Here is a 16111-nt window from a genome sequence, read left to right on the forward strand (position 1 = left end):
TCAGTATGATGTCACATCACCCCCCCCCCCCCTGAATATGAACAGGATGGATGCATTGTTTGTCAGCGACGGTGGATTCCTGGAAAGGGTTACCACCCGGGGCAATAGTTTGTTTGTGTTGCGCCATCAGGTTTTTTACCTTGAGTTTGATTTTAAGCCAAATACAACCAGGACTGTTAGTTCTGGAGTGCCTTGGTTATTATTGAGTGATCTGTTAGATGGCTAATGGCAACCCTCCTCCTTTATCCAGCCTAGGGACCAGCTACAGCAGGCTCCTCGACTGAATGGTCAGCATAGTGGGACTGGTTGAATGTGTTTGTCTCAACAGACTTCTCTTCACCTACATTCCACACGCCACAGAAACATACCATCACGTAGGGCTGACACCAGGAAGGGCTTTCGGCCATAAAACTGGGCTAAACTCGCACACAGAGTGACGACCCCAAGACATTGGGTAAAAAGTCAGCAACAACCTATACACAATATTCCTTTTTCTCATCTGTTTGGTGAATGACATAGTAATAAATCGTGAAAAAGTACAAGCTAACATTCTTCACGCAATATTAGCTCCCTTAACAATAATTGTGCTCACCATGTCGTGGATCAAGATGCAATATGACTCATCAATTAAAGATAGCTCTAAAATTTAAGGAAAATATGGAAACATAAATATAATTACTCTTTAAAGCAGCACATGCCAGCCAAGCTGCAGTACTGGAAGCATTGTATAACCACAAAGTATTTTAAATTCATCAGATTCTCAACTGTTTTCCTTCTGTCTTCTTATTGTTATTTATTCTTTCCAGAGACAGATGTCTTAATACACAGCAGGGAACAAAGGTACAAAAGCAAACATCAAATTTTGTTCCACCCAGGCATATATCATAATTAAAGGAGACCTTTAAGATAACCTCCTCGGGAAACACCACCATCTTGAGGTATTCAAACTCCTCCAGTCGTGTCAGGATTTCCTTCATTGGTTTTGATTGAGATTTCTTGGCCATGGCACATACTCCCACCACCACCTGCTTCCCTTCCTCCCCCGCCGGCCCATCGTCGTCGCCCAGTTCTGACAGGTCGCCCTGTCAACATATGCAACAGCATTATTACAGCAGGTGTGGAATACATGTGTGACATAAATACCACTATATAATAAAGACCAGAATGCTGAGCTCAAAAACAAAACAGAATGCAATACAAGCCCAAATAGTACAAAGAAGCACATGTGTTAGATTACGCTGAAAGACTTGCAACAAAACATGCCATGTGATAATAAATATTTCTTACCTAATATAAGCCATGGAATCATCCTTATAAAATGCAAATAAATAAATAAATAAATAAATAAATAAATAAATAAATAAATAAATAAATAAATAAATAAATAAATAAATAAATAAATAAATAAATAAATAAATAAATAAATAAATAAACAAACATTAAAATAAATAAATAAATAAATAAATAAATAAATAAATAAATAAATAAATAAATAAATAAATAAATAAATAAATAAATAAATACATTACTCACAAAAGAAATAGCCAATGCAACTAAATAAGAAACTATGGTTAGGGATTGGGAAATTTAATAGCTGTGATAGTTATAAACTGTAATAAAATCAGTTCTTTTGCATTTATACAACAATTTGAACATACGCATTCAAAAAAATATGAACTTAATACGATCTTGCAAATGTTAATGTTGCTACAAAATAACTTTTAATACAGGCTGCAAAGTGAATATGGAATGTTTAATTTCATAATAATTTTAACCAATTACCAAGAAATCAAGACCTTGCAAGGAAATGTTAAAAAAATTAAACCTTATTCCAATTTGAGCAGGAAGCAATTACGGTATTATAGATAAGAAGGAATTGCAAAGGATGATGAAAATCAAATTGAACAGTGGAGAATAGGTGGACATTCCTTCAATGTTAAATGGGATGGCCATGAATTACGCTGATTTTGCACACTGCATTCTTCAACTGTTATGGATGACATGTGAAAATGTTGATTGTAAACTTTTTTCTTTTTTCTATTTTCACTTTACAATAATTTTCTTTCATATAAGCATCATCATCTTACAGAATACAATGCAACTCTTTTTTTCCCAGAGATTTATTTTGAAAATTAAGATGTCCTTTTTAGCCATCTTCTAATGTACAAATATATTAACTGTGTACCTGATAAATATAATTTGATGTATTCTAAAAATACCAAACTGTTTAAAATCACCAATTTTCCTACTTTGAAATACCAGTTTTTAGGTTCTCAAGTCCCCAAAACCTTCCAATCTCCAAGTATGGTATGGTAAAACATTGGCTTCATTACCAATACTCAGACCTGATAAAACCTGATACAGCCCAGGTTTGCAATTTTGGACAAAAAATTGCTTATACTGCTATAGGCACAGAATTCTGGAATTATGTAAGAAACATCAATACTTTGCATGCATTTTTCAGGCAAGGTGTCAACATATTAATATAAAGAAACCACTAACTCTGTAAGTATGCAATAGTTTTCAACAACACATGAGGAATGCAACTCGAGAAAATACGAGCCAATCTGAATATTAAACTGACACCCCAAATGTACACATTGGCTATTTACTGTATTGACATGACAATAGGGAACAAAATTCATGATATGCCACCACGAGATGGATATTGCTAAGGCTTAACCCAGGACCTTCTTGTTGTTGGTGCTGGTTCAGAAAAAGTCCGTCATTTGCAGGTATTCTCTGAGTGAAAACTCTGTTTTTGTGGAGTGACTATCTCAGAAAATGGCTTGAATGCGAGTGAGAAAGTCCTCACTCAGGTGTTATCAAGGTTCAGGATAAAACATAGGATTTCCAGTTCTAAGAAAGCAAGCTAGTTTACAGTTTTATGAGACAGCTGTTGACCACAGGAGCACTAGTTTCATAAGAAATCCAAACCAAAGTGATAAGAGTTTTAATTCCACATACACGCACTATATTTGAATCATGGTTTCATGATTAGAAGAAATTAGTATGAGTAGGCTACAAATCTCTTTTTCTAAAGGTATAATGTCACATGACTCATTTTGGCTTAGTACAATGATGGGACGGGAAAAGGATAGGACTGGGAAGAAAGTGGCGTGGCATTTTCCTAGTGCGAAATTCAGAAACCACAGAAAAACATCATCAAGGCTGCCAACAGCAGACTTTGAATCCAACATTTCCTGAATACTTACTTACAGCTACGTACAATTCAAAGGACTTCAGATATAGTGCACATCATTATCATCATCCTAAACCACCTTCAGTTTCCCAGGTGTGGTATATGAGCCTCCTCCATCTCATCCTGTCCTTGAACCATTCTTCCTTCACCAACTTGTCCCAATCATGACCTCTCAGCAGTACATCGTTCTTAACTAAATCTAACCATTTCCTTCGTGGCCTTCCCACGGGTTGTCTTCCTTCTACTTTTCTGTCCAATTCCTTCCTTGCAGTTCTGTTTACTGGCAACCTCTTCATGTGACCAAATCACTTCAGTCTTGATATCTGAATCTTATTGAGGAGAGAATCATCTATTCCTACTTCTTCTCTAATTTTCTCATTCCTAATCTTGTCTTTCCTGGTTTTTTGGATCATAGTGCGTAGGAATTTCATTTCAGCTGCCTGAAGTTTGGAATTATCTCTATTGGTCAGTGTTGTGGTTTTGAGACTGTATGTAAGAACTGGTGTATAATAGGACTTGTACAATGTCATTTTTGTTTTCATGGGTATTTGCTCATCCCACAGCAGGTGTCTTACCTGGTGGTAAAATTGTGTTGCCTTATTGATTCGATTGTTTACCTCATGTTTTGCTAGGTTGTCATTTGATATAACGCTACCCAAGTATTTGAAAACTGGAACGCTGTCCAGTTGGGCTTCATTTAACATGACTATTGGTTCTGCTCCTTCCCCATACACTTTCACCACCACTGTTTTGGTCTTGCTGATGTTTAAACCATATTTCTTAAACTCCTCATTCCAGCTTTGCATTCTCTCTCCCAGTTCCTCTTCTGAGTCACTCCAGATCGCAACATCATCTGCAAATGTGAAGGCTTCGATATCTCCATGTTCTTTCCTTTTAATAGATTTCATTACTACATCCATTACAATAATAAATAGAAGTGGTGACAATGAGCTGCCCTGCTGCACACCTCTCTTTGTTTCAAACCAGTCCGACAAACCACATCCTACTTGAATACAGCTTCTATTCCCACTATACAACATTTTCACTTTGTCTATGAGGCTGTCTCGCACTTGAAGTTCTTTCATGCATTGCCAAATTCTTTCCCTTGGTACATTGTCGTATGCTTTCTCAATGTCCAAAAATATTAGAAATAAAGGCTTGTTCTTCTCCCAGTATTTTTCCATTAGCATCCTAATTGCAAATATAAGGTCTGTAGTGCACATAATTCAATAAATTCAAAGAGAGAATGGAAATAGGCTGAACTGAAATGAACCAGAATACAATTTTAGAGGTTTTGAAACCAATGAATTTCATGAAACTTTGAAGCAGGCTAGTGACAGTGGTAGACAGCAATGATGATAGTTACCCTGGCTACCAAATTCTAAGACAGAAGGAGACTGTTGAAGATGTTCAATAGGGCGATCAGAAAGTTGGTAATATTTCTTTCTCTTTTTATACAAAAGATTTTATTTCATAAATGTACATCTAATAGAACAAATGCAATACCTTATCCATTAGTGCTCTTCATTATCTTACCACACTAAGAACATATTCACATATTTCCGCAAATATTTTATGATATTTGGTCATGTTTTGTAATATTGTGGTTTTGCCTTCTTAGAGCAGCTTTTAATGTTATGCAGAGACTTATGGACTGGTTCTTCTTCTTCTTCTTCTTCTTCTTCAAAAAAAAGTTAATTACAACATAAACTGTGGTGTCATTAAATGTGAAGCAGTGGTCTGTAAGCGATGCTGCACAAAAGCAAGTTGTTTGATTGACAGGGAAATAGGAAGGTATAATAGAAGTACAGAGAGGGGTAATTTTTTATGCCATCAGACATATAAGTAATGAAAATGAACAAACAACTGCAAATCAAGCCATGTAATGATATGAGTAAAGAAGTGGAATCAGAGATAAGGTTTTCTGCAGATGATGTTATTCTGTATAGAGTAATAAATAAGTTACAAGATTGTGAACAACTGCAAAATGAACTCGATAATGTTGTGAGATGGACAGTTGGGAATGGTATGATGATAAACGGGGTTAAAAGTCAGGTTGTGAGTTTCACCAAATAGGAAAAGTCCTCTCAGTTTTAATTACTGTGTTGATGGGGTGAAAGTTACTTATAGAGATCACTGTTAGGTACCTAGGTGTTAATATAAGGCAAGATCTTCATTGGGGTAATCACATAAATGGGATTGTAAATAATGGGTACAGATCTCTGCACATGGTTATACTGGTATTTAGGGGTTGTAGTAAGGATGTAAAGGAGAGGGCATATAAGTCTCTGGTAAGACCCCAACTAGAGTATAGTTCCAGTGTATGGGACTCTCACCAGGATTACTTGATTCACGAACTGGAAAAACTCCAAAGAAGAGCAGCTCGATTTGTTCTGGGTGATTTCCGACAAAAAAGTAGTGTTACGAAAATATTGCAAAGTTTGGGCTGGGAAGACTTGGGAGAAAGGAGACGAGCTGGCCGACTAAGTGGTATGTTCCAAGCTGTCAGTGGAGAGATGGCGTGGAATGACATTAGTAGATGAATAAGTTTGAGTGATGTCTTTAAAAGTCGGAAGATAAAGTTGAAATTCAAGAGGACAAACTGGGGCAAATATTTGTTTATAGGAAGGGGGGTCAGGGATTGGATTAACTTACCAAGGGATATGTTCAATAAATTTCCAATTTCTTTGAAATCATTTAAGAAAAGGCTAGGAAAACAACAGATTGAAATCTGCCACCTGAGCAACTGTCCTAAATGCAATGAAGGTTGGGTTCCTGTTCTAAAAGATTTTGAAGATATTCCATAGCAAATAAAAAAATCTGTAACAAATTACCAGGTGTATGCATAAGTCTTTTCTAGTTTCACTAAGAGATGGCATCAGCAAACGGTACACAGCGTATGAATTTGACACATACGTCAGTTTGTTCGTCCGACAATAAATAACCTACCAACACATAAAAGTTGAGTCCGCCAAACGCTAGTGTCTGTGTTATATCGTTCAGTGATCATGTCAATGTTTGTGCCTGAAAAAGAACATTTGTGGCACGCATTGCTTTTCTTATTTAATCAAAAGAAAAAGGCTGTAGAAAGTCATCGGTTGCTGGTAGAAACAGACGGTGAACACGCTCCATCGATTAAAACGTGTGTGACATAGTTTCGACAATTTAAACATGGTGATTTCACTGTGAAAGACAAAGCACGCTCTGGGAGACAACACAAGTGCAAAGACGAGCAATTGCAGGTGTTACTGGATGATCACCCAACTCAAACTCAAGGCTATCACCAACAAAGGATTAATTTAAATCACACATTGATCAAAGGGTGACCGGAATGGGCCCCAAGATATGGCGAATGGATTTTGTTACATGACAAGTGCCATCTCACACCTTGAAATCGCTTGGATAGGACATCCTTCCACACCCCCTGTACTTCCCTGACCTGGCGCCATCTGACTATCACCTCTTTGCATCAATGGGGCACGCGCATGCAGAACAGCACTTCAGCAATTGCGAGGAGGTTGGAAAATGGCTTGACGAATGGTTTGCTGCAAAAGACAAGCAATTTTTCTGGCATGGTATTCATAACTTACCTGAAAGATGGGCGAAGTGCATAGAAGCCAATGGCCAATATTTTGAATAAACAAAAAATGACTTTCCCTTGGAAATTACGTGTTTCCTTTACCACAAACGCCAACAAAAACGTATGCATACACCTGGTACATGTCAACCGAATATTTAATTAAGGTTATTTCTTATTAATGCTGCAACAACATGTGAGATTATTATTATTTTTAAAAAACTAAGAATATACGAGTTGTTGAGTGAGGAGAGATTCACAGCGTCTGCTGCATTGTCTGTATGAAAAAAGTAACTACGATGAACTTTGTGATGATCAAAGAATCACTGACCCAAAATAAAGTTTTAAGGTGACAATATACTGATGCTACGAGGGCGAATCAAAAAGTAAGTTGCACTTCCAAATTATGGCCATTTATGACACACCTACGCATAGGGAACATGGCTATGACAACATACAATGTAAGTTCACTTTTCCACATGATACCCAAGGGACCGTAAACATTTCTTGGAAAGGTCAACCAACTTTTCGATTCAGGATACAAAGAAATCACCTCCAGCGCTATGTAACCACCTGGAGACAGCTGCTTTCACGTCCTCATTGTTTTGGAATCGTCATCCACAGAGATCCTTTTTCAGCTTACCGAACACATGATACTATTGATAAACTTGACCATAATAGGCATTATGTTTGATCCTGTATTGACTTGTCTGAATCTATTAAAGAACTATTTAAAATAGTTTTTTAATAGAACACATGATAATTGCATGGGGCTAAGTCTGGACTGTATGGAGGATGTTGCCATACTTCCCACCTAAATTGCTGCAGCAGCTCAGATGTTTGGCGGGCCATGTGATATGTTGCATTATCGTACAACAAAATCACACTGGCGCCCAATTTTCCCCGCCGCTTTTCTTTAATTGCCTTACTCAGCCGGTTCAATGTTTGATAATACGAAGTCGAGTTGACTGTTGTGCCTTTCGGCATAAATTCCAGATGTACCACACCCTCCATGTCAAAGAACACTGTCACCATTACCTTTCCTGCTGATGGTTGGACTTTTGCCTACTTTCGTGGTGGTGTGGTGTTCTCTTTGTTTTGGGGGTGAAATGGTGGACCTACATTTCATTCCCTGTGATGATTCACTACAGAAACGTGTTGCCCTCCACAGAATACCGTTGCCAAAATGCCAGTAACAATTGGAAACATTGTCCCTTGTGAACATCGGTGAGCAGGTGTGGGACCCATCTTTGACACAGTTTATGAAATCCAAGGTGTTGGTGAACAATGGAGAACACACTGCCATACGAAATGTTCAGCATGCTGGTAATTTCCTGCAGTGTTATGCCCCGATTCTCTCTAATGATCGCATCCACACGGTCAACATTTGCAATAGTACTGGACATTGTGGGTCTGCCTACACAATATTCATCCGTGAGATCTGGGCGAGAAAGTGCACGCTCACCATATACAGCAGTGATTTCATGGTGAAGGTCCGTGCAATTGAGCCATTTAGCCCATAGAAATCTGATCATTGCATGTACCTCCAATTTGGAGTGAAAATCCAGTTAACACACCATTCACTCTAGCCCGTTCTGCACACACAACACGACGGAATACCACACCAACCTTCCTAACGGACATGTCAGCAGTTACTATAGCTTGGTCCGCATTGGCCACGGTCACAACACACAACGTGCTCACGCGACAAGCTAGCGTAACTTACTTTTATATTTGCCCTCGTATATGTTCACAAGTTGACAAGGACATGAAGTCAGTAATGACACACATTTGGCTTCTACTGATGATCAACTGGAAAAAGGAAGCACTTGGCAATAGCAGTTAGGAAACCTCTTTGGACATTCTGCACCTAGCTTTGCCACCACCCTCTTCCCATATGAACCTGTCATCGTTCTTTCTGTTGATGTTCCTACCCTTATCTGACTTGGTCATTTTTATAGGCCCTTGTAGAAAGAGGATGCCTCAAAAGTAAGGCAAGTAGAGAATACAGGCGGCAATGCAGATATCAGTCAAATACAGATGTTCCTCCACCACGTACAATTGGTACCTTATGGTATTATTCTTTCTTCCCAGGATTTCCTCAAAACATTGAACATTGAAACAGTTTGTTGCGTTTTACATGGAAAAACACTAAATACAACCATGTGCAATATAACTGAAACATAACCATCAACAAAGGTCCATGTTATATTTTTTTGAGTTATTTGTGGAATAAAGGTCTATGATGCCTCTTCCATCCATCTATGCACTCGGTTTCGGCATATAATACATGACATTGCTATGCAGAAAATTCTGAAGTAAATGAAATGAAATGGTGTATGGCTTTTAGTGCCGGGAGTGTCCAAGGACAAGATGCAGGTCTTTTGATTTGACTCCCATAGGTGACCTGCACGTCGTGATGAGGATGAAATGATGATGAGGACGACACATACACCCAGCCCCCGTGCCAGCGAAATTAACCAATTAAGGTTCAAATTCCCGACCCTGCTGGGAATCGAACCCGGGTCCCCGTGACCAAGGGCCAGCACGCTAACCATTTAGCCATGGAGCCGGACAATTCTGAAGTGAAATGTGCTTTGACAATCGCAGAACACGGGTCTATATTAGAAATGAAAGTTATGTTCCTAATTCCCTCACGCGAAGGTCATATGTACAGGCTTAACACAAGGGCGACTAATTTTTTGTCCGGTGAGCTTATTATGCAATGTCAGCTTTTTTTGAGGTTACATGTTATTTCAATGATTTCCTGTTTTTCTATTGTAATTTTATTTATGAGTGGTGGGTCACTTAACATGACTTCTGTCTTTTCAAAGGACATTCTGAGGCTGATTTTCTATGCAATTTCCTGTAGTGACTTAACTTGTTTGGCTTCCTGAACGTTGTTGGACAGAACTAGATCATCAGCAAATCCCAGGTAATTTAAACTTATGTTGTCTTTGGATCTTTGTATTTTGATGTTCTTTGGTTATCCTTGTACTATTCTCTCATATATTCCAAGGCACAGCTGAACAGCAGTGGTGACATGCTATCTCCCATTCTTAAACCTGTTTTTAAGAGGAATGGCTCAGAAAATTCCCCTCTGAACTTGACTTTAGATTTTGTGCTGGTTAAGCTGACTAATGACTAATTTTAGGTGGAGTTTAACATTTCTTAAGATTTTCATTATTATTATTATTATTATTATTATTTTGCATTTGGCCCTCTAAGCAGTACATAGAACATACACCTGTCAATGTCATATGTTACGTACACACATTATATGAACTGCTTAGACTGATTCTATGGTTCGGTCAGCTTCCGCTTCTAACGCTAGCGTTGTGCTATGTCCTGGGAGCCATCTGGTGGCGAATGAACGTACCATTTCCACTTCTATTATAACACCTAAATTTTAAAGAGTCATTGTTTAAGAAACCCTTCGCGTGGACAGTCGAGATTTCTTCTGATGACGCAGAGCACAGTTCTCTGCGAATCGTAAAGAATTTCACCTTATTTTCCTGACATGGCATAAGCCCAAAAGCCTATACAGTATCATGTCTACAACAATCAATTAGTTAGCACTGATTTTCTCACTCTTCTTATCTTCCCACAACTTCCTCATCCTCTTGCTAAAAGTCTGTCATCTTTCTTGTGTCCATGTGTTTTTGAGTTTCAAATTTCTTGCCATCAGTTCCTTGGGTGTGAACTTATGCGAGTTGATCTTCTGTCTATATGTAGTCTGTGTACTTACCAGTTGGTCAATACTGACTTCTGTGAGATCGTCTTGGGTGTCTACTAACCAGTGTACTTTGGTTTGTCGGGTTCCACTGATGATGAGGATAATTTCCGTGGTCAATCGCAAACCATCTATTCATGCTATATGTCCATGGAATTTCATATATGTTTTTCATATGACTGAAGTGAACTGCTTTGTTGTTACATGGAACATGACAGCTATTTACTAAACGAGGGAACACATACATGTGTTTCACTCGGATTCGGTTGAAATTTGATAGGAATATTCGTGGGAGGCAGTAGAATGCTAAGGTGAAAACTGCATGTCCCCAGCGCAAGTTTAAACGCCAAAATAGAACAAATAAATAGTCGTAAAATTAAAAGTGCCGCGGGAGTATCCGGGTGTGGCGGAGAGGGAGGGAGGAGCGAAGCAGTGACGTGAGCAGCGTATAGTCGGGCTGCTCGCTCGAGCTGAATACATACCTCGTATCTTCTCAATTAGAAACATCAAACCAGATCAAGAGGTACATATTGATTAGTCATCCGATGAGACAACGTTCTTACAATGACAGGTAAAATCTGACGTTCTTATAGTCATTTTTATGAATGGTGACTGTATATTTACTTTAACCATGTATGGTAATAATTGATTTTTTTACACCTAGATACAAAAAAACGCCCACTACAGAAGTCATTCAATCCGTGGAATGTAGTAGTGTGCCTTCAGAATTGTTTTGCAGAGTGTGACAAAAAAGACACCCCATTTTCTGAAGACGAAAGGAATTTGGGATTGGCATTATATCGTAAGTAGATGAATGTATTTATATATATTTACTTTTACGAGAAAAACAAGCGTTCACAGGAATTGCATTCTTGTCTCCGTTTTACAGGTCTAATTGCCGACAGGATTTTGGATACCGATATGACAGTGGAACTGGATGGCACATTGGATATGTCAGATGATGACTTTGATTTTGAGGAAGACAATATTGAAACACCGTTATTTGACCTCATCTCCAAAAATGTTGCTCCTAACCCTGCATCCACAACAATGGCTGAACGATGCCTAATCCCAATGACTTATAAGAAGAAGGTCGTCGAATATTGGTGAAACAAAGGTGGGAAACACAGGAGCTTCGCATCAGTGAAACATAGGTTTTGTAAATTAAAGTTCCAGCAAGAGCTTTACAGGTGGGAGCAACAACTGGAAAACGGTGGCACAATGGGAGAAAAAAATTAATTTGTTACGAAGAAGACTTATCAAAAGTTCAAAGAAAGTAGACAACGAAACAAAATTGTTCACGATATAAATATTAAAACATGGGCCTTAAAGTATGCTCGTCTAGTTAACTATGACACGTTTCGAGCGTCTCATTCCTGGGTAATGAGTTTTTAAAATAAATTCAAAATTGAATCAAGAAAAATTTGCAAATTCGTATCTAAAAAATACCCATTTGAACAAGAAGATAGTAATTTTAACGCGACACTGTTTGTTGAAGAAGTGTCGCAATTAATAGAGAGTCGCGGCCCAGAGTGCGTGTTTAATACTGATCAGTCTGGTTTTCATGAAGAGTTCCATTCTGGCAGGACTCATAATGAACGAGGAGAAAAAGTCGTATTAGCGGAAGCACAATCTATGAATTCACTAACTCATAGCTACACAATACAGCCAATAATTTTGGCAGATGGACAACTCCTGCCGAAGTTGCTAGTGGTGTTGAAAGAAAAAAATGGCAAATTTGGTCCTAATATAGGAAAAAAACCTATTTACCGCACCAAATGTGTACACTTTGCCTTCAAAGTCTGGAAAACTGACCAAAGAACATGTACAGAAATGGTTACAGGATGTTTATTGTGAGCTAGTACCAGAGTACAGTGTTTTAGTTCTCGATTCCTGGACCGGACAGAAAGAAGAAAATATTTTAAATGCTAAAATTGGGAGTAAGAAAATCATTAATATTCATACAATTCCAAAAGAAGCCACTGGACTTATCCAGCCGTTAGATGTTTTGGGCTTCCGCATTTGGAAGCAATTTATACGTTTATGGTTTTTTACTTTTTTTTTTTTTTTTATTGCTAGGGGCTTTACGTTGCACCGACACAGATAGGTCTTATGGCAACGATTATACGTATTTTGTACGATTTAATTTTGTTAAACTCGTTAGACATCAAGGTACATTTAAGGAACAACATTTTAAAAATGCAATCTTTGACGCACAACCAGTTCTCTTCTCCGCATTTTCGTAGCATGTGGCAGTACAATTGGTACAAATGTGGCTATGTTAACAAGAAACCTTCACAATTTGTTAATCCAGTCGATTATTGTTTCAAAGAAGAGCCTTCCTATAATCAATTTAATACTTGTGAAAGCGACAGCGCTGTAAGATGTGCATGGTGCACACAGTATCTGTGCCTTGTGCACATTTTTGTAAACAATCACTATTGCACTAATTTTTTTTAATTTTTTTTTTTAGATAGATAGATAGATACTTTATTATTTTTCTCTAGATCTACAGTAATAATACCCATTTGATCCTTTAAATGAGAAAAATAACATGTTCAGCCCATGCCAAAAATCACTCTTTCAAACTCTACAGAAAAAAGAAAAGAAAAATAAAACACGCAGACAACAAAAATGAGCAAACAAAACAATATTAATAAGAAAGAAAAAAATCAAACGTACTCCATGGACATGCCATGAAATTCCTCAGATACTCCGGAAACGTAACCCCCAAAGTGAGGGTCACCACGATAGTCATCCTCGGCCTTTTCATGCCACGTCCAACGTCTTTGCTGAATATTCCTGTTGTCTTCCCAGAATGTGAAGTTTAAATAAACATAATTAAAGGACATAATAAAGTTGAAATAAAATCAGCAGTATTAAGAGTGTCAAAGACCTTCATGCCTCTCTTAACTAGACATGCAAACTCTTGCACATTCCATTCCTCCTACCTTATTTTACTTGACCCACTCTAGGTTGCTGAGTCCAGACTTACGTTACATTCTGCCATTGCGTATTCATGCTCACGTATGCTCACGTTATTGCACTAATTACAAGTAACAAGAACTCAGGCGTGAATTCTTCAAACCTTATTGGCATCGTTGTTCAAACATCGTCCTTTGTACACTTGTTTCAAGTGCCGTTTTCATATTTACGTTTTGCACATCTAATCGGGAAGTTAAGGGGAACGCGCTAACTATACGCTGCCTGGCTGCTGGCGCAGCTCGACACAGCCCGGTTGGTTCACATCCGCTGCTTCGCTCCTCCCTACCTCTCCGCCAAACCCCGATACTCCCGCGGCACTTCTAATTTTACGACTATTTATTTGTTCTATTTTGGCGTTTAAACTTGCGCTGGGGACATGTAGTTTTCACCTTAGCATTTTACTGCCTCCCACGAATATTCCTACCAAATTTCAACCGAATCCGAATGAAACACATGTATGTGTTCCCTCGTAAGTAATGAACAAATAAGTACTTATAAAATGTACAGGTAATGAACACAATCATCTCTGAGCAGACTATAGGTTGATGTTCAGTGACTTGATCTGCTCTATTGTCCCTGTCCCTGTAGTGGCATCCATCAGTTCATTCCAACTACCTTCTAAATGTCTTGAGGGGCATCCTTCATAACACCTGTTGTGAGAAACCACAGTTACACTTTGGGGGCGTCGGTTATTTCCCGTTTGTGCAGTCTTGCCTTAGTTCAGGCATGATCAATCCTCAAATGGTTCAATAGGGACCAAGTTCCTCTGAGTAACTCCAAGTCCTGGTAGATGTGTGGGGTCTTCAAGCTGTTGGTAGTTGAAGTAAGGGATGCTTTTCTATTTTTTTCTTCCACGCATCATTACCCTGGTGCAACGTAATGGTCCAGAATGGTTTCCTTGAACTGAAGCAACGTCCTGGTGCATTGAACAGTTTCTTGGATGGGAAATTCAGGTTACTGCATCTCTCCCATTCATGAACTGTTGCTTGATGGCATCTCAGTTGTAAAGGCCATGACGCCTGATAATATCCTCCTCGTTTTGTTGAGGTGAACACTGACTCTCCCAACGTGAGAACTTTGGTGCCCTACTGGTGAGCAGTATTCTGCAGCAGAATATAGCCTGTTCCTCATTCCTCTTCAAAAACCACCAGACTGAGCCAGCATTGAGCCCGCCAAGTTGGGATCAGATGGCCAACCATCTAATCCACTCAGCCTGGCAGCGAAAAAAGACTTTATCGTCAATTTCAAAGATGCTGTTATGTTTATAATATGCAATCACACCAATAACCCTTGAAATATATATTTGCAAAGGCATTTGCAAGAAGACCACTGGGCTCGGGAACGAGTGTGTGTACGGCCTCATTTACACAGACATGCAGGTGCCTATAAACCTGAACCAGGTCTCTCTGGAGGTCATATTATTATTATTATTATTATTATTATTATTATTATTATTATTATTATTATTATTATTAAATAATAACAAAATATACTGAGCTCGATAGCTGCAGTCGCTTAAGTGCGGCTAGTATCCAGTATTCGGGATATAGTGGGTTCAAACCCCACTGTCAGCAGCCCTGAAGATGGTTTTCCATGGATTCCCATTTTCACATCAGGAAAATGCTGGGGCTGTACCTTAATTAAGGCTACAGCTGCTTCCTTCTCACTTCTAGCCCTTTCCTATCCCATCATTGCCATAAGACCTGTGTGTGTCGGTGCGATGTGAAGCAACTTGTAAAAAAAAAAAAAAAATCAGTAAATATCACCATAAAAAATAATAACAACAACAACAAAATAACAATACATATCATCATCATCATCAATCATACATCATATACTTGGGTGAAAAGAAAGCTAATCTGAAAGGTCCTTTCATATGGGGAGAACTACTTATTGCAACCCTCTGTTACACATGCCAAGAAGTGAGAGTCCACAAAAAATGACATGGAAGGGACTAGCTTCTTACAGCTTCTGTCTGCAACAACACAATCATCATGACAGTGAGGGAAAGTCTTAAAAAGTGCGAAGTTGTTGCTTGCACAGCTGCGGAGTGTATTAGCGGCTCGTAAATTGTACTCCAGATTTTGGTTATATGTGCATTTTTCAATTATTATATATTAGCTGCAAGTTAGTAGTGGGCACATTTTGACTTCTTTTCCATCCTTGATTATTTATAGTGATATAAACATGATAATATACAAGGAACTAAGAAGATGGAAATTTATTAAACATATCCCTGGTAAGTTATTCCAATCCCTAACTCCCATCCCTATAAACGAATATTGCCCCAATTTGTTCTCTCGAATTCCAACTTTTTCTTCATAATGTGATCTTTCTTACTATTAAAAACATCACTCAAACTTAAAATCTGAGGAGTTAAAAGTCCAGTTGTGAGTTTCACAAATAAGAAAAGCCCTCACAGTTTTAAGTACCACGTTGATGGGGTGAAAGTTCCTTATGTGGATCATTGTAAGTACCTAGGTGTTAATATAAGGAAAGATCTTCATTGGGGTCATCACATAAATGGGATTGTAAATAAAGGGTACAGATCTCTACACATGGTTATGAAGGTATTTAGGGTTTATAGTAAAGATGTAAAGGAGAGGGCACATGA

General features: G+C 38.3%; 1 protein-coding gene across 11 annotated transcripts in view; it reads right to left on the minus strand.

The window, feature by feature from the left end:
* The window catches only part of l(1)G0196 (inositol hexakisphosphate and diphosphoinositol-pentakisphosphate kinase), a 543939-nt gene that overhangs the window by 359400 nt on the left and 168428 nt on the right, over positions 1 to 16111 (minus strand). For all 11 annotated transcript variants that reach the window (XM_067147825.2, XM_067147823.2, XM_067147820.2 and 8 more), the window contains one exon: positions 900 to 1082. In XM_067147825.2, coding sequence (XP_067003926.1) covers positions 900 to 1082 — 183 coding nt within the window. The remainder of the gene's footprint in view (positions 1 to 899; positions 1083 to 16111) is intronic.

The sequence above is a fragment of the Anabrus simplex genome, chromosome 5, assembly GCF_040414725.1.
Source record: "Anabrus simplex isolate iqAnaSimp1 chromosome 5, ASM4041472v1, whole genome shotgun sequence".
NCBI classification, from domain to species: domain Eukaryota; kingdom Metazoa; phylum Arthropoda; class Insecta; order Orthoptera; family Tettigoniidae; genus Anabrus; species Anabrus simplex.